This window comes from Falco biarmicus, chromosome 3, assembly GCF_023638135.1.
Source record: "Falco biarmicus isolate bFalBia1 chromosome 3, bFalBia1.pri, whole genome shotgun sequence".
Lineage (NCBI taxonomy): Eukaryota > Metazoa > Chordata > Aves > Falconiformes > Falconidae > Falco > Falco biarmicus.
Genome location: NC_079290.1, coordinates 8,585,264 through 8,612,116, shown reverse-complemented (window position 1 = coordinate 8,612,116; position 26,853 = coordinate 8,585,264). Strand labels below are relative to the sequence as shown.

General features: G+C 37.1%; 1 protein-coding gene across 4 annotated transcripts in view; it reads right to left on the bottom strand.

Annotated features, from left to right (window-relative positions):
• The window catches only part of CDH12 (cadherin 12), a 220,698-nt gene that overhangs the window by 71,292 nt on the left and 122,553 nt on the right, over positions 1-26,853 (bottom strand). For all 4 annotated transcript variants that reach the window (XM_056333477.1, XM_056333476.1, XM_056333478.1 and 1 more), the window contains one exon: positions 4,442-4,561. In XM_056333477.1, the coding sequence (XP_056189452.1) occupies positions 4,442-4,561 (120 nt within the window). The remainder of the gene's footprint in view (positions 1-4,441; positions 4,562-26,853) is intronic.

Genomic DNA, 26,853 nt, shown 5'->3' with positions numbered 1-26,853 from the left:
AGTAACTACTATTTTCTACCTCAGGATGGCATATAATATAGTGCATAGATCTGGAATATAACCAGCAAATATTTAAAAACATTTTGATAATGCAATACTATTATTTTGAGCTTTTGAAAACAATTAGCATTGTTCAATACTTTGTTAGTTCCAGACAGAAATCCTGAATTGTAAAACTGTAAAAATTTGTTCATATTCATGTGATACTAATAAAAAAAATCTTTTTTGCAAAAAGGATGAACATTACTAGGTTTCCTCTTGAATCTCTTGATCCATATTTTTGCATTGTGCAGACTATATGTTCCACAGTATTTTGCAAGACCCTTGGTATGCTCATTCTAAGGAGAACTATGAGAATTAAATACTTTTCTTGTTATACTAGTAAACCAAAAAAACAGTATATAGAAAAAACTGAAAATGGGCAGATGGGTTGTGAGCCAGAGATGCAGTTCATCTGATTGTTATACCTGTTTTAGGTACAATTGTGTGGCTTTCTCAGTTAGAAATATTCCAGATGGTCTTCATAAAATGAAGTAGTAAAGTTTCTAATCACCCACTGTTTATTCCTGTCTGGAAGTATAAGGGCATTCTATATATTTTTTCTGTAAAAAACATTTGTCTCCAGCAAAAAAAAAAAAAAAAAAAAAAAAAAAAAAAAGAAAGAAAAAAAAAAAGAAATCAATAAGAATAATTTTAGTGTCTAGCATTTTGTTTTCTACCTCTTCTATTTCAAAAACATAGAAAAAACTCCTGAAAAATACTATTTCTACCAAGATCATCAGTTCTTATGGACAGGGCAAAGGTGATTTACTGTTACCTAACCAGCAAAATAGAAAAATAAGATGGAGGGAAAAATCCATGGGAAAGGAAGGACTACAAATTCTGGTATTCCAAATTCAGCTTCACAAAGAATATCCAAAATTTAAATTTATAAATGTAAAAGTTTATAATGTGGAGTCATTAGAAGCGTGTAACAGTGTTCTGAGTGTTTTCAAATCCTCCTACCTTAAGATTTTACAATAAAGATTGCTCAGTTCCAGAACTGAATAACTTTGATCTTTTATTTTTATTTTTCTAAATGTCAGCAATATCAAATGTGCTGAAAAGTATGGTCTTAATGAGGCTGCTAAAAACTGAAAATAGTAGGTATGGGACCTGGTACAGAAGACATACTCTGCAAAGCTATTAAGCCATAATTCAACAGGAGATGATCGACTTAACGTGGGAGAGAAAATTCAGGTTCCATGAAAAAGCTCCTGAATAAATATTAACATCAATACTCCTGCTGATACCAATTTGGATGTCATTAATATACCTGAGGTCAGAATATGGACTAGAATACTGAATCCAAGAAAAAACTGGATGGAGACATCTAGCCGTAAGAATATTGACCTCATAAGTGCATAAGAAAATTGGGTGGAAAAAAGTTTGTCAAAAGGACATTTTAGTAACAGAACAGAATGCACGGACAAAAGATAAGGGAGGTTATCTGTCTTAAGAGGAGTGCTCTATGTTAAAGAAAACTCACATTAAAATCTGAAAATCAATTTCAAAGCATCCAAAAGTAACCCCCACGTATAAGATCTGAGGCCTTAAAAGGCATCAGTCCAACAGCTGCTTTCCAGAAGGGATTGTAATGCATTTAACCTTCCTGCAAGAGCAATAACAGTTAACTCTCCCATGTCCACATAGTTTCCTTACCTCCAGCAAAGCACTACAAAAGATTAGGAGGTCAGTAAAGAACAGGAGTAAAGGGACAGCTGTAACATTCAGACACAAAAAGGTTAAAAACTATTTAAGTGTACTAGATTCATAGCTGAGTTAATGCTTATCATCTATCAGGAATGATCTGAGAAAGGAGAACGTATAAAGTCATGTGCATGCCAAACCCAATCCTTACTTCACTCATAAAGTTATGGTCAGTGATTTCACCATTACTACTTTGCGATGAGATATTGAGGTAGGAATAGAGACTTCCACAAGCACATCAGGTTTTGTGTGTAGAAGCTAATAAGTGAAGAGAATATTTGGAACTGTTTGGAAAGGAATAAAGAACAAAAGTATCATCATTCAACCATTTTATACATCCATATGAGCTGCACTCTTGAGTACTGTGTGCACTTTCTCTGTTTAAAAGAAGCTTTCAGTCTAGAAGAGTCGCAACTGGGGGAGAATATGGGTCTGTAAGGTCATGGGGAACTGATAAATAGGAATTAACTGTTCCCTGTCTCATGCAATGAAGTGTGAGATAGGAAATCAATTAAGAGGTTTTGCATTCCAAAGAAGCAACAGGAGCTGGTTCTTCAACCCAAAAAAACTTTTGCTGTGGAATTTCTAGTCACTGAGTATGTAGCTACTGTGCTCCTAAAGAACTCTACTGGGAAGTGGACAAGGTATGGAGGAGAAATGCTATCAGAGTTTTAGTTACGTGGACACTGCTAATCAGCCAGGAACTTCATAAGAACAAGTTGCTGAAGACCAGAAGAGTATTCAGGAGATGCATTACTAAACGATTATTCTTTTATCCTTCATTAGAGCTAGGCAGGCCATCACTTTTGGAAACATGATACAGGACAGCATTGACCTTTGATCTGACCTGGTATGGATGTTCTTAAGTTCTTTGAATAACTACAAGGGAATGTATCAAAACTGTCACTGGAATTCAAGAGATGGCAAACAAAAGCCAGCAACAGCACCCAAGGAAATGCTTATCCATCTGCCAACAGTTCTGAGTCTGTCATTTTGTACCCAAATGGCTTTCTTCCCTTTCCTGACAAAAACACTCAAGGCAGGTGTCTGGCAGTAAAACTGCAGTGAAAAACTATTGTATCATCTCCTCGGTTACAAAATAAAGAATTGGAAATGCCAGAAGATCTGTGGTGCTGCCCAAGATTTCTGGATTTTAAAGCAAGTCAATGAGCAGCATCCTGTGGATTATTCATTCACATACTGTTTATCTCTACAGTCACTGCTAGACCCACAGATAACTCTCATATTGTAACCTTTCTAATGCAAGACAGATTACAGCACATTATTGTTGCTCCTAGAAGCACGCATCTATATGCTTTCTTCTGGTATAGAATTGTAAGCTATGTTGGGCTAGCTGACTCCTGAAGCTTCCTTTACAGCTGTGTCCATTTTTTTACCACTAAGGTCCACCTGGGTAACTCATTAAAGATACTTACAGACAGATGTGGAAGCACTGGGTTTGTTTGATGTTTCAGGGCTAGTAGGGTCTAGGCCATGACCTATGGTCCACTCACTACTCACTACTGAGTAACAGGCATATGATACAGAAATTCAACATGCCACAGGAAAAAAAGCTTTTATTCAAGTGCTAGTAACTATTAATATTTTTTTCCATGGGAAACTTGTACTAGAAATCCAATTGTGGCTCCAGTAAAGGTTCTCCTTGCCATTTAATTCCTCCTCAATCTTTACAGACTGAAAAACATAAGTATAAAGGTAAATACCTTTTTTTTTTTCTCCCAGACACTTGAGAAGTTCCATTCCATTTTCAAAACTAAAATTGTTCACTGAAAATTGCAATATGATCTCCTGCTAAACGGGACATGTGAGAAAGGATTGTTCCCATTGGAGATAGTGTGCTAACAGCCTTATGAGGCTTTTACTGCCAAAATATTGATTGATTGGTGATAAAGGCCCTTTAACACACAATTTGACATGCAAGTACAGCTTCACTGGGAGGAGAAACTATTTGCTGAAAGGGGCATATGGACAACTATGCCTGTAACACATTCAGGATGACACAATGTGTGGCATTCACCATGTAGGTTATTGGCTCCTGAACTGAATTACTAATTATAGAAACAAGAATTACATTTAGAAATATAGGACAAGATACTTAATTAACATGTCTGCCAACCTCCCACATACTTCAGCCTCTTTAAATGTATTATCCTTTTCTGCTCACACATCCAGTAACCCCAGACAAACATACTATGCCTCAGGAAAAGAGGAGAGCAGGAGATGATTAGCTGTTCCACAGTTTCAGATTAGCTCTATGTAGCAAAACAATTATTCCTAGACAATTTCTGACTGTAAGTTCAGCAAGTAAAATGCTGAGAAAAAAGAATATAGACCCAAGATACAAAACTGAATCTTCAGGGAAAAAAACAAAACAAAACAAAACAAAAACCAAAACCAAAAAGTTGAATGCATGTAGCAGATAAAACTTTAGCAATAGAGAACTGATAAAGCATTAAAAAAAATTAAAATAATTGCCCAATGTATACATATCAGATATTCCAGGATTGATGCAATTCATTCAAAACCTAGTCAACACTCAAAACTGAATCATGTGCAATTACTCTACTGGCTTTTGGCTGTATCAGCCCAGTCCATATTTACTAATTGATACTGCCCACATGAATCAAACCCCAAAGTTTAAATCTTCCATTGTTGCTGATAAACTATTTACCTGTCTTCGGATCAATGGAGAAATACGGTTGTCCCTGAAGAATGCTGTAAACCACTCTAGCACTGTTTCCATAAGTGGGATCATCTGCATCTGTTGCCTTTACTTGAAGTACATATGCTCCTGCAAAGAAACACAGGAAATCACATTTCCAGTATACAGCAGCGATCAGGGTCATCTCAGACACATTAGTCCTGTTGTTAGTGGATCCTGTCATAATTCTTGTTCCACTGGAAACAAAGTGATAATAAAACAGCCAATTCTTCACCTCAGTGCTAGCAACCATCTAGTTAACAGCTGAGGCATAACGGGAAGGAAAGGGAAAGCATCAGTAGTTATTTATAAATAGTTCACGATGTATGTGTTGTTTACAAAAACTTTTTTTCCCAGCACTTATAGGATAGAGGTCTAGGGAAGTGCAATATTGGATTTTGAAAAATGAGTATACTCCAAATTTTTCTGAAAATGTAGACAACTGTGGAAGTAAAACATGTGAGTTGCCTTTAAAACAAGTATTTGACCAAGCAGCTCCTGAATCTGCCAGTGAACTAATCTCTATGTACCTTAGAATAAACTATATTGCAGCCTTGTAAAGGTGGAATTTACATTTCGATTGTAGGATGAAATTAGGTGTTTGGTTCAGCCATTTGTCTTCCAAATCCAGGCTTGAGTCTTCTTGCCTTTCCCATACAGCTCATTAGGAAACCAAAATATTATGGAGGACGAATCTCCCCTTGACACTCTATTTTCAGTTGTGGTTATAAACCAGACCTAGTGTAGTTTGCTTTATATACTGACTTAAAGGGGAACCATGGAGCAAAATAACTGCACATGAAAACAGAAAACTCACTGGAAATGGCAACAGTCTTGCAGAAATATCTTTTCCCTCCTACTAGTTAGTTGCTGAGCAATTTACCTGCATTGCCCCACAGCACCATAACGAAAACAGTGCTCAAACTATAGTCTTCAGCAAAACAAATAGCCACATATTTAGGCTTTCCCATTAGCTTTGCATAATTAAGTGGCCTATGATCTTCTGTGCAAATGAATGTTGGAATTTGCAATGCTGATTTGATGAGTGAAGGTTAAGACAACCTACATAAGAGCACAAGAAGGAGTGTTATCTCCACTGTTCTCGTTTTAAGAAATGTCCTGCATTTGGAGGCCATTGACATTTTTTCAAGAATATCTATGGAATACTGCAAGCACTTCAAGACTGCTCCTTTACTGAAAAGAAAACTGTCAAGTTGCAAAGGATGTTCACAATCTAAAATTAACCTTAATGGACTTCCTGAAGTTTTTTTCTCAGAGTGCCTCACTGAGAGATGCTCCATGTGAAAGGTCCTACAACTTAAGACAGGAAAGTAACTGATAGCAAAGGTAGCTGTTTGGAGGATTTTCCCCCTCACTCAATCCCCTCTCCCAATCCCCTCCCCCAGTCTCTCCATATGGGGATTGACAATGGTGGTGAAGGGTTTGGAATTAACATTGTAAAAATACTTGCTGCTTGATGGCTGGTCATACAAGACTACTCCTGTTACAGTCGTTTATTGAATGAAAAGGTATCCCAAGAGATATTATTTCTATCTCCTGAACAAGACAAAGAAATATAAGTGTTATTTGACTAACAATCACTTTTAAAGTCAATAGGTTGATCATGGTGTAAGCTGAGGGCAAGTTTCCTTAAAATCAACTTCTAAAAGAAAAAAAAAAAAAAGAAAAAAAAAAAAGATTAGCAATCAACAAATAAATGAAAAAATAAACCACTGAGAAGGATTCAGTTAACTAAAACCCTGAGGTTACTCTCTTGATTTTCTGGATGTGAAGGGTGAAGAAAAATACATGTTAGAGAAGAGAAAGCACAGGTTCAGTATAACGATTGTGGAAGCTGTATCTACTCAAACACTTCTGTCTTTCTTTACATAACACATAACTATAACTATAACTGACTACACATTAAAGAGCTTAGACAAGCCCAGCCAGAGGAATACATTTTCCTATTGGAATGACAGACAGAATCTATCTAATACTTGTAGAGCCTTTGATGGCTTTCATCTATTCATGTCCATAAGGATTATCTTTGTAATAGGATCTCCTACTTTCAGTTGATTTCTGCTTCAGAAATTAAGGGAGCCACAGCAATAACTCAGTTCTACTCCAGTGACCAAGATTCCTCCTTTCAAATTTCCTCCCCGTTCCCTTAAAAAAATACGTTCACTATATGTGGCACCTTTAGGCCCTTACTGCTGTGGGAGAAAAAGCAAGATCTGCTCCTTTTGGAGCAGTAACTTTGACAAACCATGTCATGCTCGTTCACTGTACAGTACAACATCCCTTCCCAGTACACACACACCTGTCTTCCTTCATTGCTACAGTATCTCACTGCCTTTCCAACCTAAAATATTCAGTCTACTTTTTCCTCTGAAAAGAAATGATACCTTTTGACATAGTTGCTGCCACCTTTCCTCCTTACCAAATTGTTCAGTCTTCTACTGTGTTCTGACCTTAAGCTGCTGAGTTTTACTCCCCTTTGAAGCGCTGGAGCAAGGCACCAGATTCCCAACACGCTGAGGTCTGAACTGGAACGTGGTTACTGAGTGCTCTGGCTGACAGGTGTGCTTCCTCAGGACTGGTTTGCTGAAAAAAGGTGGTACTGTCACACATTCCTGAGTCTCTCCTGGGCCAGGACTCATTTCTGATGCCACACTGGGTGCTACCTAAGGGAGCTGATTTTAGTTTGCCTTCTGAGTACAAATGTACAAAATTTTATCATCATGTTACCAAGACCTTTACTTTGCACCCTGAAGGGAGCAACATTTTGCATAAGAGAACAGGACAGACAGACCGAGATTTACAAATGCAAGGGCAGAACCTAAGTTTACAAACAAAAGTGCACCTATTTTCTGAAGTGCTGAGCACTGGGAAGAACTCAAAGGTCAGGATTTAAAAATCTACTGTTCTGGAAGGCTAGCCATAACAGCCTGCCTTCTCACAGGTTATCAAGAGAGAACTTGCATACACCATAATGAAGTTCTCATGAACACTTGAGACTATCTGATAAAACAGTAGACCTGTCACACAGAGGCCATCACCTCAAGGGGGCGAGTCACACGTTTTACTAGTGACTTCATGATGACTCTTTTCAACAGATAAAAGGCTTTTGAAGTTAGGTAGAGAGGAAAATCACATGTTACCTAATTAATACCTTTGCAGTACTTTTGGACTTTAGCATCTATCATCTTTAAGAGTTTTGCTTCACTGCACCTCACTTGCAAATCGAAAATACCACATAATATGTCTGTATGTCAGCTTTTTTTTAAAAAAAAAGAATTCTTAAACCTAATGTTGTAGTGATCTTGAGATTTGAAATCAATATTAACTGATACATTGAAGCTGCAATGAGACAAAATAAATCATAAATGTGATTCTGCTTTGAGGAAATTATTTAAGAAGAAAGCATTGTGCCTTTGAAGTACTTAAGGAGTTAGCTAAATAGCAATGCTTGTTTTCTATCCATTTCAGTTACAATTCTGTAACTGTATTTATCACTAGCAAAGCTTTCCTTTTAAACCTTAGAAGCTCACTTCACGAAAAATTAATGACAGTGTACTTTGAAAAGGACTGTAAAATATGCTAGTTTGCTATGCTAGGTCATATTCAGAAGGCAGATTTAGCTCTGGTAAAGTTTGTGCGAAAAATGTTGCAGTCCTTTTCTTAGGGGAAAAAATATGTATCCTTTAAGAACTTTTTACTTTTGTATGAACAGTGTGATTTATTCATTTCTTTATAGAATTATAGATGAAATTCCAACTCATTTATTTGCTATATTATTTTATCAAATCAATACCTAGAATAAATCTGGTATTGACTGCTTTTGGTTAAATGACATTTCATTATTGTTGTTATGAAAGAGATCAAGAAGGAAGATTATGTGTATTTAATAGCTAAAAAGTTATTTATATTTTATCTCATTATGCCTACCTTTTTATGCACATGGTAGAGTACTTAATTCTATTCAGATCTGCAGTAAAATATAACCCAGAACAAAAAGTCGTATGTGATGAATAAGATACATCAGCATGACACTACCTGCTAGCATAAGCGGAATTCATAAATGTACTTCCTCCGGGTGAAATACAACAGAAAATAAAACTCAAATCCAAAAATTGTAATTGATTTTAATACTACCCTACAGAATAACCTTGTTTCTAAAATGCAGAGACATGGAATTGATGAGTGGACTACTCAGTGGATAAGGAATTAGCTGGGTGGTCCCACTCCAAGAGTTGTGGTCAATAGCTTGATCTCTGGGTGACCAGTGGTGTCCCTCAGAGGACTGTATTGAGACCAGTCTTATTTAAGAACTTTGTCAGGGACATGGACAGTGGAATTGAGGGCACCCTCATCAAGTTTGAGGATGACACCAAGCTGAGTGGTGTGGTTGATACTCAAGGAAAGGAATGCCATCCAGAGGAACTTTGCCAGCCTAGGATACGGTTGGCTTTCTGGGCTGTATTCAACTCTGGGTCCCCTGGCGTAAGAAACATATAGACCTGTTGGAGTGAGTCCAGAGGAGGGCCACAAAGATTGTCAGAGGGTTTGAGCACCTCTCCTGTGAGGACAGGCTGAGAAGGTTGGGGTTCAGCCTGGAGAAGAGAAGGCTCTGGGGAAACTTTATAGTGGCCTTCCAGTACGGGCCTACAGGAACCCTGGGGAGGATTCTTTGTCAGGGATTGTAGTGATAGGACAAGGGGTAATGCTTTTAAACTGAAAGAGGGTAGATTTAGATGAGATATTAGGAAGAAATTCTTTACTGTGAGGGTGGTGAGGCACTGGAAGAAGTTGCCCAGAGAAGCTGTGGCTGCCCCATCCCTGGAAGTGTCCAGGCCAGGCTGGACGGGGCTTTGAGCAACCTGGTCTAGTGGGAGGTATCCCTACCCATGGCAGGGGGGTTGGAACTCGATGGTCTTTAAGGTCCCTTCCAATCCAAACCGTTCTGTTATTCTGTGATTTACGACTGAATGCAGGGATTGCTAAGACTTCAGAATAAAAGGAACTTTGCAAAGCATACTAAATTAACACAAATCAATAACTACCCACTCAGTATATTCATCAGCTTCTCCCAAGTTCAAACAGGTTTAGGTAAGAAATGTTAAATTAAGATATTCAAGCAACCTTAATTTTTCTTGTTATGATGTAAATATTTAAGAAGTTGTCATGTGAGGTATTGAATGTGTTATTGGGAGAATTTTTAATAAGCAATGTTGGCAATTTTTCATAAATTTAACCCATACATGTCTTGGGAGACTGAAGTAACAGATATAGCAGTAAATGTGTTTGTCTGTTTCTGACTGTTCAAAGCAAAGCTGCTGTGGCTGTGAATGGGTTTTGGAGCTCATCCCTTATTCCATCATTTATTTCCTAACACCTAGTAATAGCAGCTTAAAACCAATTAATATCTTTTTAACAGAGCAGTGACTATCTCCCCTTTCCAAAACTACCACGACAAGCCAGTGGCTCCTACTATATCACCAGCAGCAACTTCCTCCAATACAGAAATCATTTACTAAAACAAAGATTTGCTAAAATAGTGTGAGCCACAAAAAGTGCTTTCACCATGATACTTACGGTGGAGTTCATGTAATCTGTTATCAGACTTCTACCATATAGGCATCCACACTCATGCCAGGCACCTGTAGCTTGCTTTGCACTAGGGGCTGGGCACAGGGAGCCTGGTAGCACTGGTCTGCATGTACCAGAGATGAACAGGTAGGCATGTGAAACATTGCAGATGAATCCGTATCTAGGTCTAAGCTCTCACACAAAAATGCGATGTTGCAAGGTGAAGGAAGCAGCCAGCAGCAGCCAGCAGCCTGCCTGAAAATTCTGCCAAGGACCCAGATGCCTGATCATCCCTGCACATACCAATTCCTAGTTGCCTAAAAATATTAGTTTATGTTTTCTTAGCTACATGCTCCTGGTAATTCAACCTTGTTACACAAAAGAAGGAAGAAATGCTGATTTACAAACCAGGTTTTATAAAGGCCGAGATTCAAAGTCATAGTCTAGCCTGATAAACAGCAGGCACTAAATATGAAAAATAATTCATTTCACAGTGACAGCAATTTCAATGGTATTAATTAATCTGTCAGGTCTTTTACAAAAAAACAAATAATATGTAAAGCTTATATTTTTTATTAGAGGTCATTCACAACAGACATGTTTTTTTTTGTTGTTTTGTTTGTTTGTTTGCTTGTTTTAATGTGCTTCCAGTCATTTACTAACTTAAATACATACCTAATATTCTACACAGGTTTTCTGAAATTAGTTTCTCATCCTTTCAATATTAGCAAGCATTGCTCATTGTATCTAACAAGCTTTCTACTTTACTGCAAAGCGTAAACCCAATATATTTTTAAAAATAGACTCTAAAATCTAATTATTGTTTTTCCAGGCAATAATACAGGGTGCTACAGCTGTAAATCTTTAATGCACAAAGGTAGTGATGGAGGATCACATTTACTATAGCTCATGACATTTTAATTAAAATATGTACTTACATCACTACACGGAATAATCAAATGAACAAAACAAATACAATATTTTTTGTTCTTTGGAAATAGCTTATATGATAGCATCTAAAAAGACTTATATTTATAATTTTTTATGTGTAATCAATAAATATTTGATGTAAGACATTATAAAATGCAGAAGAATGGAATGATGTGCTTACGTAGTTATCTACATTTAGAAAGAAAAGAAAAATGCTAAACCATTCACATGGCTCAAGGTAATGGTATGGAATTTTAATGAAGATTATATTTTCTTTAAAATAATACAGACAATATTGAGGACTAACATTGTAAATAGTTGGTTTAGTCACAGCAAACACACTGGCCTGAATTTTACTCTGGCTGAAGTCCAAAGGCAATCTAGCCATAACTGCAAATAGAATGGGGTCCAAGATCTCTAGTTCATTGGCCAAACTGACTCAAATAGCACCAAAAAGCCTCACAGTTTATATTAGAATGACTGGAGGGAACTATAAAAAGCCTGAGTTTATACCATAATGAGAATGCTTATGAAATAAGGATTTGATTTCTAGAACTATTACCATTTTTTCTGACAGTCTTTCATTAGTAAAAATGCTACTTCGCCGAAATCAAGTCTCTGGAAGAAGAGAAGCATTGATTACATCTCTTCCCATTCAACGAGCACTAGAAAGAAATATTGAAATTTTCTAATATACCCAGTTTGATATTTTCAAATTGCTTATGAATGACCAGGCAAATTTTGATAAAAAAAATACTACAAAATCCAGACCTTCCCCAATTTAAAAACAGCACTTAATTTATTGATTTTTTTTTTCTTATAAAATACTAAAATATTGACCTTTGGTACTCTTTCAATCTGGAAGTAAGTTTTGCCATCACCAATGTGTAGATGGGGTACCTTGCTGACTGTGGAGCTATTGCTGGCTTCCAAAAAACCAAAGAGGAAATCAAATTTCTTATGCTTAGCTTGCTGAACTAAAGGGCATGACCAAGAATTCATAAAACTCAACTGGAACTAGATAAATGAGTTATTTCACTGTAGAGGAAAATGAGACAATTCAAGGCTAGAAGAATAAGACAACAGAATTATTTAGACATGGTTCCTTCAAAAATAAGGTATAGTCAATTGAATTGCGTAGACGAAGAAAGGAGGTGGTGATATGTCAAGTCTTTTCTCATTAAGTCTTTTCTCATTAAGCTTTCACTAGGCCTGCAAATCCCATTAAGTTTGGTAATGAATACTAAAATTCCGTTAAGTAGTGGTAGTGCATTATTTTTCACAAAAAGTGAGAGGGACCTGCTTTGTGGTTTTGAAGAGGCAAAAGAGGGCTGGATGGGAGCTGTAAGGTTTGGGGTAATCAAGAAGGGAAGGGATACTGAAATAAGAGCAGGGCTTCAGCACGTTGTAAGTGTTCCACAGGCTCTGGCTGGAACCTCTCTCCACTCCATGTAGATCAGAGGTTCAGTCAGGGCAGGTTGCTCAAGCCCTTGTCCAGACAATTTTTGAATATCTCCAATGACAGAAATCCCACAACCTCTTCAGGTGTTCCTATGGATCCTTCCAGCAGTTCCCGAAACAAGCTCAAGTTTCCTTTTTTGAAGTCGATGGCTGTGATTTCCCCATTTGTCTTGTTCGCTTTCTTTTGTGTCTCTTGTTAGTAGGAAATAGTATGAGACATTGTATGTGAATTTTCATGGAATTTTCTTTTTGTAATGGACTATTAAGGTAGTTGCATCTGCTCATGGTGAGTAAAGATCAAACAGCATATCTTCTGTCATAAGCTTTCTTTTTTTTTTCTTTTTTTTTTTTTGTTTTTGTTCCCCCAACATGGTTTTCTTGTACAGGTAGACGAGTTGTCATCATCTTACTGTGTCTCCTCTACCACATGTGTGATTTGATGGTTTTGTCACTCTGTTGGTGTCTAGTACTTTTGAAAGAAATCAGACGATTATGCAAACATTTTTTTATATGGACAGGAGGAAGGAGGGGCATAGCTGTTGGCAGAGAAACTCACTACTTTGTACCATATTATTCCTAAACAATTCCAAGGATAGCACCTTGGCAATCCAAACAACTTCCATCCTCTTTACAGAATTCAAGTAAGAACATAATCAACAGGTATCTTTCTTGTGGTTTTTTTCTTTCTTTTTTTTTTTTTTTTTCTGGGATAGAGTTAACTTCTTAATACCTGGTGCAGTGCTGTGGTTTGGATTTGGTGTGAGAATGATGTTGATAATATACTGACAGTTTTTGTTGTTGCTGGTTGCTGGGTGATGTTTATACTGTCAAGGACTTTCCAGTTTCTTAGGTCCTGCCAGCTGACCCAAACTAGCCAGGGGTATATCCCATACCACAGAATGTCATGCTCAGTATATAAAGCTGGAGGATGAAGAAGGAAGGGGGAGATGTTCGGAGTTACAGCGTTTGTCTTCTTATGTAACCACTACGTGTGACGGAGCCCTGCTTCCCTGGGGATGGCTGAACACCTGCCTGCCCATGGGGAGTGGTGAATGGATTCCTTGCTTTGTTTTCCTTGCATGTACAGCTTTTGCTTTCCCTATTAAACTGTCTTTATCACAACCCTCGAGTTTGTCACTTTTACTCTTCTGATTCTCTCCCCCAACCCGACATGGGGGGAGTGAGCGAGCTGCTGTGTGGGGCTTGGTTGACAGCCACGGTTAAACCTCAACAATGACTCACTGCAGCACTACATTGCAATTCAGATCAGGAGATCCCCTGTCTCAATAAATATTCCCCTGACCTGCCACTAGCAGTTTTAGCAAAGCTCCAGTACTGGGAGAACATGTGCATCTGTAAAGAGGGATGCTGACATTGCCCTTTTGGGGCTTATCTTTTATAGATGAAATTACCAATAATATGTTTTGAAGATAAACTCCTGAAGCTGACTCACACAAAAGTAATGTGAGGAAGGCATATTTTACTTGGAAAAACTAGTTTCCAGTTTATGTATTCATGGCTGTGCAGCCCTGATAATAAGACAAGCTTGCTGGCTCCATCAATATCTTGAGTACTAGACATAATCAGGGAAGTACACTTTTCCCCTGTTTTGTATTCCAGACATCCCACTGAACATATATATATTTTTCTCTCAGCTGTCAGAAGCACCCATGTCCACAAAAGTAATACTGCCATTCCCTATTGTAATTGATGAAGAATGGCAGCTTTTTGCTAATACTTTTCTCTGCTGGTAGCTAAAAGCAGCTGTTGCAAGTCTCAGCATTTAGTGCACAAACATATTTCTAGTATCTCTAGAATAACATTTGATTTACGGTGGCAACAACCCAGGGAGTATGGAAGCTGGCTTTGTTAAACTGCATTACATATGCACTCTGATTTCATCTGGAAAACAGTGCTTTAACTCTTGAGGGTTTTTTCTTGGTGAATTGGAAGACATGGCATTGTGAAGGAGAGATTTTTTTGTTTCTCCTTCCTTATGCCATAAATGCGTTATAAATTAGAACTAAGGTTTTAGAAAGAGTCAGCACATTTTATTACCCACACTGGTTTTGTCTCTTAAAATCTTTCTTGCAAATTAATTAATAGGTCACTTTCTTCTGGCCATCCCTGTCTCCCTCAAGGATGATGAGGGTAAACAAGGGAAACCCACAGCTGTGGTTTTTTTAGATAATTATTTAGCTTGGAAATCAGCAAAGCAATTATTTTCTTTTCCCTTTTTTTTTCCTACCCTCATCTGTTGGGGTCGGCCAGAGTTAAGCCACTATGGGCACACAATCTAGCTAAGCTAATAATGACTCTGTTAGGATTCAATATTTATTTAATTTATTTATTTTTATTAATTTAGGTTATTTATTTATTTATAAAGACATTCAGCTGCTTACACAGTCCCAAGGCTGTGATAATGTTTACAGAGGTTGCACTTCTGAAGAAAACGAGGAGCTTGAAATAGCAGCTAATAGTCTATACCCAGTACGCGCATAAAGGAGTAGCCTGGTAAAGTAACTGCTGGAAATAAATGCACAAGGAGCGCAGCAGAAGAACCAATTAGCAAATACTAAGCTTAATATCCATCTGTTTGAGAAATACACCTCTTGAAAGTGATTTTTCCTTTCTGCTTTCAAGTCTGTGGATTATTTTCCTCTTACCAATATGACAGAAGTTCCTCTCACATATATGAAATCTAGCAAATAGAAAAACATAACTTTGACTTTTGCTTTTATTATCTTGAAAACTTGATAACTTTTCAGGCCATGACTCAATAGGGATTTAATTTTGCCAGTGTACCCATCATAGCTAGGATGTGGGAGATAAAAATAACCAAAACACCCTCTAAACACGATAGCTATGCTGGCAAAACCCAGACTGTGCTGATAAAAGCATTTGTGGATTTATGTTTTGTAGGGAGGTGGTATAAGTTTTATTACAAAAAAGAACCGTTCTGGTATCAAATGCTGATGACAAAATCTATGAACTAAAGAACTTTGCCAAAAACATTGCATGAGATTAAATTTACCCTGTATTTTCTTCAAAAGAATTGTGAAATGTCAGCTGTTAGCCATACTTGATGCGCTGAAATCTTAAGGGTTTGAGGAAAAGTGAGTCATCCCCAGAATAATAGTAGAGCTGGTGTTCATTTATTAATCTGTGAATTGGTTTCAGTGTGATCAAAATATTTTTCAGATGCAAATGTTCAAATAAAAGGCTAGGTATTAAGCTCAGTTTGAGTGAGGAAAGCGATACACTGAAACGGATTCCTAGCTTTTGAATGCTAATGCAGCTTGGTGGTTTTCATGTTGTGGATCTGTACAGCAGCAGTTAGTATCAGCTGCATGCCTTTCAATGACATACCACCCTTCTAATGCCAGATGAAAAAGTACCAGCAAAAGAAGCATTTCTAAACAATCCAGGAAATGACATTCACTTTTCTCATGGAAGATCTCCTGGAGATTCTTAAGGTGTCGCAAAAGTCTTAAAATTGTGATACTCCCCCAATCCCATATTAAAAAAACCCACACAACAACAAACAAAAAAAAAAAAACCAAACCCAAAACAAACACAAAAACCCTTAACACACACACATCACACATACAACTGGTAGGTATCACAGAAAGAATTCAGGAGAAACCATGTAGTAGTGTATTTCCATTATTTTACGGTTTGAAGTTTTCATGAGCTGATGTTTCACACCTCTGTTCTTCAAATGTCAAATGATTTATTCAGAATTCAGTAATAAGAAAAGTTGAGCCTTACACAAGACACAAGAAAAAAAATGGTTAAAATAACTTTGCTTTGATTCTCAGTAGATGTTCAGATGGCATATGCAGGCTGGTTTGCTTCATTTATTTTTATCAGATGTTGGACATGGTTAGAAATAATTTAATACTATGTTCACCCAGGCATCTTCACCTGAATAAAGTTAATTTCTACATCAGAATTTGGTGAAAAAATCTTTTCAGTTTTGAATGACAGAAAGAAGTTTTTCAGGACATTTTGGCCAGTTATATTTTAATAGAGTCATACACTTAAGATCAAATTTTGGTAACCAAATTTCATGCTAATCTGGTGACATTTCAAGGAAACGAAGTTTGGAGATGTTGATACTGAGCACTCTTAAAGGTTGTTTTGCCTGCATCAGCTCTCTTCCTACCTACTTAAAGAGTTATGTCTAAATCTCTCTCGAGAAGAATGTGGAGTAGTCTTCATGAACATTTTTTCTTTTTTTTCTTTTTGTATTTACCTTTAGACCTATCTCCTTCTCAAAATCTACAAATCTTCTAAAGCAAACCTGGATTAGGTAGAGACATGATAACATACAAAAATAACCCCAGAACGTAACAGTGACTTTTACACAATCTAGTATGCAAGGTGATATTCTGTGAATGGTCCTAATTTTTCTTTATTTTTTTGATCAGAACATTGCTTTGAAGATTTTTCTGCTACTTTAAGATCAAAGCACTGAAGAATCTGTGCAATTTTACTCTATACATTTGCATTAAAATTTTAAATCTCATCTGATCCATTCAGTGACTTAATTCATAGTTTCTATACTATTCTACATAACTTCCTACATCAACATCCAACTACACTAACCTTCTAGCAGTGACAGGGAACAGTAACCCACATGCTCATGATAGGGGTCTGATAATAAAGATTTCGGAACTTGGGACACCATGGGCATCCTCAGGCCTAACAAAAGGTTCCCCTTGTGCAAATTCATTTGCAAAGTAAGAAAAATGGTAGAAGAGGCATTGTTGCTTCAAGTGACAGCAGGCTCAGCCTTCATCACAAATGGTATTTCAGAAAAGAAGGTGGAAGAAATCCACCTTTTTCTCAGGGTAATATGGCCCCGTGTAAGTCCTGGTCTGATTCCTGCAATGGTTGATTTAAACCCTGAAACACAGGTCGTCATATGCTTTCCAAACATCTCTTACTTTTTACCACAGTAGTTGGTCCTTCATAAAACAAAAATACGGAACTAATTTACCCTTCTACAGGAGCAAGGTCAGGACCAATGAACTGACCATAGAGCAATGAAGACAGATTTTTAATGGATGTACAGAGACAGCTTGCACAGGGCTGACTGTGGTGACTTTTCTCCTCGGCTGGGCTTTCTGTTCCCTCTTAGTGATTAAGAGAGATAAGAAATTGAAAACACAAGGTCATATTAAACATATGGAAGTTTTAAATATACCCACTTAAAATTAACTGTGAGTGTGACTGTCTTGCCTCAAATATATCAATGTGAAAACTCCCTTCTTTTCATGTGTCTGCATTGTCTTCTTTTCTAAAATCATATTACAACTCTCTTGTGTATCAGTCTGACTTCTTATTGATCTGAACAGTAAATCCAGTTTTGTATTTACCTCATAATTTGGATCAATATAATGTTTTGACAATACAGTATTGTTAAACAAAACCTCAAGCATCCTTCACAGCATGCAAATTTCTGGACTGTGTGCCACTGGACTAGGGACTTACAACCAGTTTTTTTTAAGAAAAGCCCAGTGAGCCAAAGAAAATGTCAGTGTTTCACTGGAGAAATGCACTTCCCAGGCATAACTAGGAGGATGTTCTTTGCCAAAAGGCCACAGAAACACGTCTCTGTTTCAAGATACTGCAGGCAGAGTTTTTCTCAGCATGAGGAAAGACAGTGACTGAAGCAGAAGACTGGAATAGAGAGATCTTGCCCTGTTCTTACTTCTATACCAGACTGTTGACAAAGTATTTATATATTTGATAGATTCCCCATGATAACATGGAAACATAAGCCTTCACACTTACAGTGGTAGATGCTGTTCTAAGACAATTTAAGGCATGGTGATTTTTGGTGCTCTGTAGTGTTGTGATAACAGAAAGTTCTTCTATTATATTACTGGTCATGACATAGTAATATACATAATTCAGAAATGTAGCATTGGGCAGAACATCAGACTATCCCAATCTAAGCTAATTAAAGCAGTATACCACAATATTCAAATTCCTTAAAGTCCTATCTTTGAAAGAATTACGGACTACAGTCAAGAAGCACACAACAATCTCAAGAGCTAACAGAATTACAAAGCATTGCTTATTTGTGACAATACTTTATGATATCGTAGGAGGCATACTTGATTTTGTTTGTTTGTCCTCTTAAAAATGGAAAGATAAAGTGTGGCTTTTGGAACAAACAAACAAACAAAAAAAAAAAACCTCAAGCAAAACCAAGATTTTTCATATGTGTAACTGCTTATAAAATTTTATGTTTCATTTATTTAATTATTCACAAGTTTACACACCTGTTTTCTAAGACAGTTTCCTGACTCTCATGGAATGTCAATATTTCTTTCATTTTCTCCTTCTCAGTTTCTTCTGTATAAGCACTCCTGATTGATGGAGTCTCCAAATCTAAGCGTTTTCAGTAACATGGAAAAAATATTAACAAGTGAGCCTGAAAGACAGCTATCTACCTATCACAGGTGGAATCAGACCACTGCTAGCAGAGAAATAGAAGGAAGTTGGATCTTCTGCATAAATTTCACTATTGTATTTAAAACCTTTCCTAGAATATTTTTGTGTGTATAATCAGCTAACTGGCAAACAGTTTCAAGATATCTGGAATTGAGCTTTTAAGTGAATGAACTCTTCACCAACACAAAAAAGCCTTTATTAATATTCTTGTCCTTTGTGACTCGGTTTTTATCTCCTAAGAGAGATTCAAGGCAGTGCTGTGATTCCAGCATGAACTACTACTGCGGCAAGTAAGAAATGTGACGGAGTATATGGGGAAGAGGGAGGTTTGATGCATGGGACAAACCCCCCTCCTTTTCTGCTTAGAGAAGACTATTACTCTAAGATAACTCTATTTCAAAATTAGTATAGTTTTCATCAGTATGTCCTAATTGTGGGTGCTGAAGTTTTACTGCCCAACTTCAGGCACTTGAAAATTCAATCTCAACACTCTAAAAGTTAATGCACCTGCCCACCCCAAAATAGAGACAGTGTTTATCAATTAAATCTTCATTCAGCCCGTGTCTAAAAATAAATGTCTGAATCCTTACAAGATAGTCTGTGTTATTGACTGCGTGGATTGTGGCTGCAAAACTTCAATCTGGAATTATGCCAGTTTGGTGGCAAGTTAGCCAGCGTTCCTGGGGTTATTTTAGGTGATTTTAAAGGCTGTATTCACGTATGTGCCACTGTTGTAACCTCTGTGTGTCAGTGGTAAATCAGAAAACCAGACCTCTGCTCTCATAACTCCTTCTTCTAGCCGTGACTGGCAAAGAAAACTGTTCTTATAGCTAGTTGAAGAGTGTATCTTCTGGCAAATTGTAATTATGCTCCTTGCTTTCTTCCCAATTAAGAATATTTCAGCTCATGTTATTCTGCACTTCTTGTTGTAAAGCCATGTTTGGGAAGGGTGAGATCCTGTTCATCCTAAAATTAGCAACAAAACTCTCATTACCTTGGATAGTGAAGGACATACATTTAGATATCCTTGTTGTTTTGAAATTTGAAATCCATCTAGCTCTGTCACTCTTGATAAAACCAGATGTTCCCCATGATGTTGACACTTACCCAGAGAAACTGGATTAAAATTAAAATTTTCAAACTTGATTTTGTAAGCTAATTATTGCTTTTGAGCAGACCTTCTGGAAGGAATATTGACTCAAAGCATTGCTTGAATGATTCTGCAAACATTCTTTTCTTCAAATCATTAACTATGCAGACAATTTATTCTGCATCCAAAATACATGACTGAACACTGTGGGAACTCTTAAAATATAAAACCTCCTGTCACCTGACACAGATACATTTCATTATTAATGCAAACAAGAAATACAATTTCAAAATATTTTGATCCCTCTTACAAAGTGGTATGCCTTTGAAAAATAACATTAAACATCTTTAAAAAGAGTTCTGTTTAGAGTCTAAAAGATTTAAGAAGATTTTATGAGTGTTTTATTTTTACACAAATAATTTCTCTAACTTTCTATATCAGCTTGAAGATTTTTAGCACTTCCAAACACAAGGTAGCCCAGGTCATTTTACTAAATTCAGTTGAAACTGATTCAGACCAAATGTACTTCAACTTGTAAGTGTATCATGGATGCCAGAGGAGAAAAAAAAAACCCAACAAACACCAACAACCCCCCAAACAACCCTTAATATGTTATTATTTATATCCTAAATCTAAACATTTTTGACATAATTTTCTTCCCCAAGAGCCACAATCACATTTGTCAACTTAACTGATCCCTGAAATGAGATCCAAATTATTAAACAGGGTGATAAAATTAGTAAACAGGCCTCAGGCATAAGACAGCAGTTGGTTTTAGCATTCATTTTTGCTTCAGTAACTACTACAGGCCTATGGCAAATGACATAATTCAGTATTACATAGGATGATACTGCAGTCCACTTGAACAGTCCCTTATTTCTGCAGCAGAATATTCTTCCCACCCCTCCACCCTCCACCCCCCACCTCTGGAACCCTTCAGATGAAGTGGAGCCTGTGCATTTGCAAGCACACATTGCAGCTTCAGGAAGAGGTGCTAAAATTTCCAGGATCTGAAGCAGTAAGTTCTCAATTTTCCTCTTCAAACTTACTAAGGCTTCTGCTCATGAGACAACTTACTGTCTAACAGCAAAACCAAACCTAAAGAAATAAACATGTCAAATCTTCCATCCAGCTGCTAAAGCATTCTCTCTTCTTTAGAGAGAAGTGGTACTTGACCTAGACTGATCACAGGTCTCCTCGGCTGCAGAGAAGACTCATTCATACCTTTTGCAATTTCCAGAGGCCTACATCTTTGACTTCTGTATTCCTGTTTCCATAGACTTGAGCTGGTGAGCCACACAGAGCAAAGTGATTTTCTGCTCCAAATTCAGCCAATCTAACCTGCACTCTTTCATGTTTACTTACTACATTAGCTTATCCTCCTCGTTTCTCCTGCCCCATGCCTATTGTGCCTGTTCTGCAACCATCTTCCTCTTCCAGCTGCATCTTTCTCCTCTGGGACTTCCACTCTCAAACCTCGCCCAAGCCCAGCTCGATAAAATGTTCTTTAAGCAGCTCCTGCTTTGTCTAGGTTTCTCTTGACAGAACAAGAAAGCTTTTTCTGTAGTCTGTCTCTTTCCTAGAAAGCAATGCTTCTTGACACAGCTGCCATTCAGCTGCTCAGTCATTTTTCATCCTTCAACTCTAACCAACCTACTTCTCTTGTTTTCACCTTCTTTTTAATTTTATTTTATAGTGATATTTGAAATCACTATTTTTGACACATTTCAATGTTTTAAATCAATTATGGGATTAAAAAAAAGTGAGATTGTATTTTCTGGTAATGTATTGCATATCAAATAATTGACACTGCTCCACAACTATGTTTTTTTCTGGCCCCACTGCATCTAATGCCAACAGTACGTTTCATGTCAAGAGGCTGGCAAGAATGAGTGTGTGTCACAACTAGCTAAACTATATGGAATTTTAGTGAGAAATCTAAGCAGCATCAGGCCACTTCTAATTGGCTGGTTTTTTTAATTTATTAATGTCTCTTTCTCTATGGGCCTCTATGCTTTTCTAGCATTAAAAAAAAAATCGTGTGAATGGGGACTAGTAGAGGAGAAACTTACAGGAAGACAGTGGAGAAAACAGGCTCATTCATTTAATTGTTATTGCAGCTACACATAATAGAGCATACAATCTGGTTTTCTTAAAATTCTGTAGGCATGTGAAGACTGCATTGAATGAGGGAATGCACTCTTTGACCATTATGTAAAAATGTTTAATTAATTTTCATTTGTCGCTTTCAATATGTTTCTGTTACATGCTTGGGACTATTAGGGTTTCCAATCGTGACTGAATTCTGCAGCTGCAAATTACTGTCCTTAAGTAATTCTAAGTATTTTCCCACTGAAAACTCACAAGCACACATCAGTTGCTAGTTGTGGTCACAGAAATAAAAATCCTGCTTGGCTATACTTATTCTTTTACATTGCCTGGAATATGATTTGTTTATTTAGGACAAGCACAAATTTTTGGGAAAGTGTTCTGTAATATTTTCCTCTACTATATAATGTAGATGGCATAGACGTTAATTTTCATAAAGTAATCATTCCTAAACTTTCTTCTCATGGACAGCCAGGCAGTAGCAATGTTTTGTATGGACTGCATGCTGTTTAGGCAGAAATGAGCTCTGTCAGTACATGCAGTTCAGCCAGTTACCTGGCAAGCTACAGGCAGTGGAATGTAGTAGTGGAATGGACGAGCAGAAGGCACCAGAATATGCTGTCTTCAAAGACCACTGTGGATTCGGTCACCTGTCTTATCTGCAGGAGAGCCCCTGACTGATTAACCGAGACTTGCACACCACTGGTAAGCTGCAGAATGCATTTAGCAATGACTGTCATCATTGAGAATATGTCTGTCATCACACTTGAAAATAAATTACTACTACAGAAAATCAACTGAGTTGTGCTGTAATAAAATAGTAAATGACGGAACTTGTACCCAAAAAAACCCCCCAAGTTGTATATATTATTTTGATTACCTATACTCTATTACCACTTTATTTGATAGAATTATTAAATAATTTCTTTACTAGCTGGTCATAGCTCTGAACAGATAGTTCAAGTGAACACTTAATAAGCTGTTATAGTTTCTGAGTAATTTTTGTTGTTCTCTTAAATATTCACATGGCATTTATTATGCAACAAATAACAGTAAGCTTCCACAGTGGTCAATTGTGGCAGTTATATTGTTAGCCCCTAACACCTTTTTTCTCCTCTTACTTAATTTTTATCACATCTTACGAAATATTTGGGGTTATGGTAGATGAACAGCCTCTAAATTTCCATTAGAAATTTTCCAAAGAGAACATCCATGAGATGGTGCCATTCTCCGAGCAGGATACAGAATTTGGTCCATAAAAGCTCTTAATTCTTATTCATAGATATTTTTTAATAATCTATATCTGCACATTCACCATTTTATCTACATCCTATGCATTTATGAATGCTATGCTTACTGTTATTAAAAGACCTATGCTTATGACAGCATCTGTTTCTCAAGGCAGGGCAGATGGGCACAGATGACCCACTATGTTAGTCAGCAGTAGAGTTGTCTGCTGTCATCATTTGCTCATAACTTCCTTTTTTTCTTTCCTGAGGAAAAAAACCCTCATGTTCTAATGCAAAACCTGCATGCAATCTAGGGGGAAAAATAGTAAAAATAAAGCAAAACTTTATACCTCATTCCCCTGCTTTTTCCCTCAGTATCACTGTTTAGGTTTGTCTTCCATAATTGCTCAGAATGTCTTACTGTTGGCTAATATTTTCCTTTTTTTTTTTTTTTTTTTAATAAAAAAATGTGATCTTAGATTTGACAGAAGCTTGAGCTGGCTCTACCCATTAAATAAATAAATAAATAAATGAAAATAAATTACAGGCTTATTCTGGTTTACTTTAGAAGATATAATAAATTTGAAGTGATCATTTAAAAGAAGCATCATTTTACATCTATTGTTAAAGGTCCTTAGGATTGAACTAGTGAATTCAAGTCCAGATTCTCATTTTAGCAAGAACTTTACCCTCTTTTTATCCTCATGCCACATCTTAATGTGACTTCTGGTAGTATCCATGGTTTTGCCTGACCCTTCTTTTGAATACACCAGAAGACCATTGCACACAGTCTTATGCCCTTACCTGGTCTTGTCTTAATGAAAGCACTTTCCTCAGCCTAATGTAACATTTGTCAGTATGGGGGTCTTCATCTGCCTCCATTCCCCAGAAGTGACTCCCACCTGCTACAGGCCACCTGTCCTTACTGTTCCTGGCCCAGGTATGTCAGTAAACCAAACGCACCTACAGCTGACAGCGAGAAAGCTTGAGATGCCTGGGGAACAAGGCACATAGGCAGGCATAAACACTGCACTTACCGAGAGTGCGGGCAAAACAGATTAAACTGAAAACACAAACTAGACGGTTTGGTGCTAATTCTGGACACTCTGCTATGTGGCTACGAGCCAACACAGGGCTAAAAGCCACACAGGCATAATAGTGCCAGTCTACCCACCTGAGATACGGGACGTGACAGTCTCTGCACAAACGTGGGCTAATGCGCACGAACAGCCTCGGGAGCAACGCGGCCCCTCGCACCCTGTGCGCAGCAAACTCTGAGTGGATCCAAAACATTTCTCTACTTAGTGCAATAAATGTATACATTGAGACAAAAAAATAAGCATCTTTATATAGTCTGGTTTCAGGTTTTTCATAACTCTGGAATGACCTGTAAGCAAAGACCTCCAAGGAAATCATCTGCTTTCTCAAAAATGACACTCCTATTTAAACTTGGCGTCTTTCACACTTTACTCAGGGCAACGCTAATGGATTTTGGCAGGACTGTCACTTTTATAAGCATGCTTTCTGCCTAATCCATTCTCAGAACACCTTCACTTTTACCTTCTCACAACTGGTTCTCAGTATATTTGTTTTTCTATGGATATTTCCTTAAACTAAATATCCTTTCTACAGACCAATGTAGTCAAACTTGTTTCCAGGACTTAGACATTCTACTTTCGCATACACAAATGCATGCAAGTTGGACTTGTGGCATGAATGTAGCATATATATGTGTGTATATCTATCTATATGTCTTCCGTTACTGACCTGACAAAGAAATCTTGTCACATTTATAATGTGTATGATTTTATATTGTATCAAGTTTCTTGGGATTTGTTTTTTTTTTAAAAAAAAAGATGGTACCAGTAACAGGCTTTCATATGCAAACTACACAGTGTCAAGGCCGTATATATTGAATCACACAATTGCTAGAAAAGTATCATGTAATAGTTTCTCAGGTTTTTTAGCCTAATGATTCCGAGTCAGAAAAAGGAAGATTGATGATCACTTTGAGTTTTAAATTAAAAAAAAAACCAACAAACTAGTAAGAAAAGTAAGTCATGCTAGTTTCATGCATATGCGGATCAAGCCAAATCTGTTGACCCTGACTAATTTTTTTCAGGCCAACACTGCTTTCTACAATGGACTGTATTATTAGATATATTTCTAGAACAACTCTTGTCTTCTGAAATTGAACTCAAACGACAAGAACCACAACGGTGTGGAAAAATTGACAGGTATTATGGCATTAATCCAAAATTTGACAGAATCTGACTTTTACCTCCAGTGTGCTTGTTCTCCTTGACTGTGGTTCTTTTCCGTAACTCAGATTGTGGGAAGGATGAATGAGAATATTCAAAGATTTTTTTTTTTAACTTTATTTTATTTTTTAAATTTGCCTTTAGTGGAATTAGTTGCTGTTCCTCAACTGTGATGCAAGGGCTGACTTATGCATTCATTATTGCTCTTTTCACTGGGGGAATACATTTAGTTAAAGAACAGTGACAGTGCAAGAAAGATGACTACGCTTACCTGGTCTTGGCTTAATGAAAGCACATTATTTCTTTCCTCTGTCTTAACGTAGCATTTGTCAGAGAGGGGGCCTTCTAGTCTACAGACTGTATCTTTGAGAAATACTTCGTTTTATGTACAGTGGTGCCCTTGTGGCAAGATAACCATCTCTTTATTCAGAGTTTTTTAAACAAGCAAAAGAAAATAGTGTGGTTTAAACAAAAATAAAGCTATTAGTTGCCTCTTATTGCCTTTTTTTGACTGCATGACAGTTATTGGCTATGAGTAATGAGTATTGTTTACAGGGTTTGTGGCACAAACCACCAAGGAATTGTTCTGACAGCACACTACACACACTAAGGACTCCATACAGATGCTACTGATGATCTGGGGCAGAACTCACTCAAAGGGACTCACTTCAACAACGTTGGAAGTAGATATCTGAAATCATATGCTTATTTAATTTCTTCCCCCCACACCCCCCCCCCCCCCCAGTATTTATACACTGTATGTTCTCATTTGGCTTCAACAATGTGTGGTCATTAGAACAACATCACTCAAATTATGTCTCATTTTTCACCCCTTTAACTTCCTGATTATAATGCACTAAAAGAAGCATTTGTATTCCTATCATTACAAGGACATACTGAAACAAGTACGGGATAATTTATCTTTTTTGTTCTTTCATGCCCCTGTAATAAGAAATTTGTGCCATCCTGTATAAGAAACTATGGAATAGATTAAATTATCCTTTTTTTTTTGATATAGCAAGCAACCAAGCTATGTCACAGTAGGACAGACTTCCCTATATGCAACCTCATGAAAGGAAAATAACTGAAAATTACAATGTTCTCATTATTACTATGTAAGTCATATGATAGCTGGCAAAACACTTCTAATCATAACTAAGCCTTAGTTTGGAGGGGAAAAAAAAAAAGCATGAAACGATGAGCTTTCAAAATCCTTGGACTCTCATATATGAAATATAGAAACTG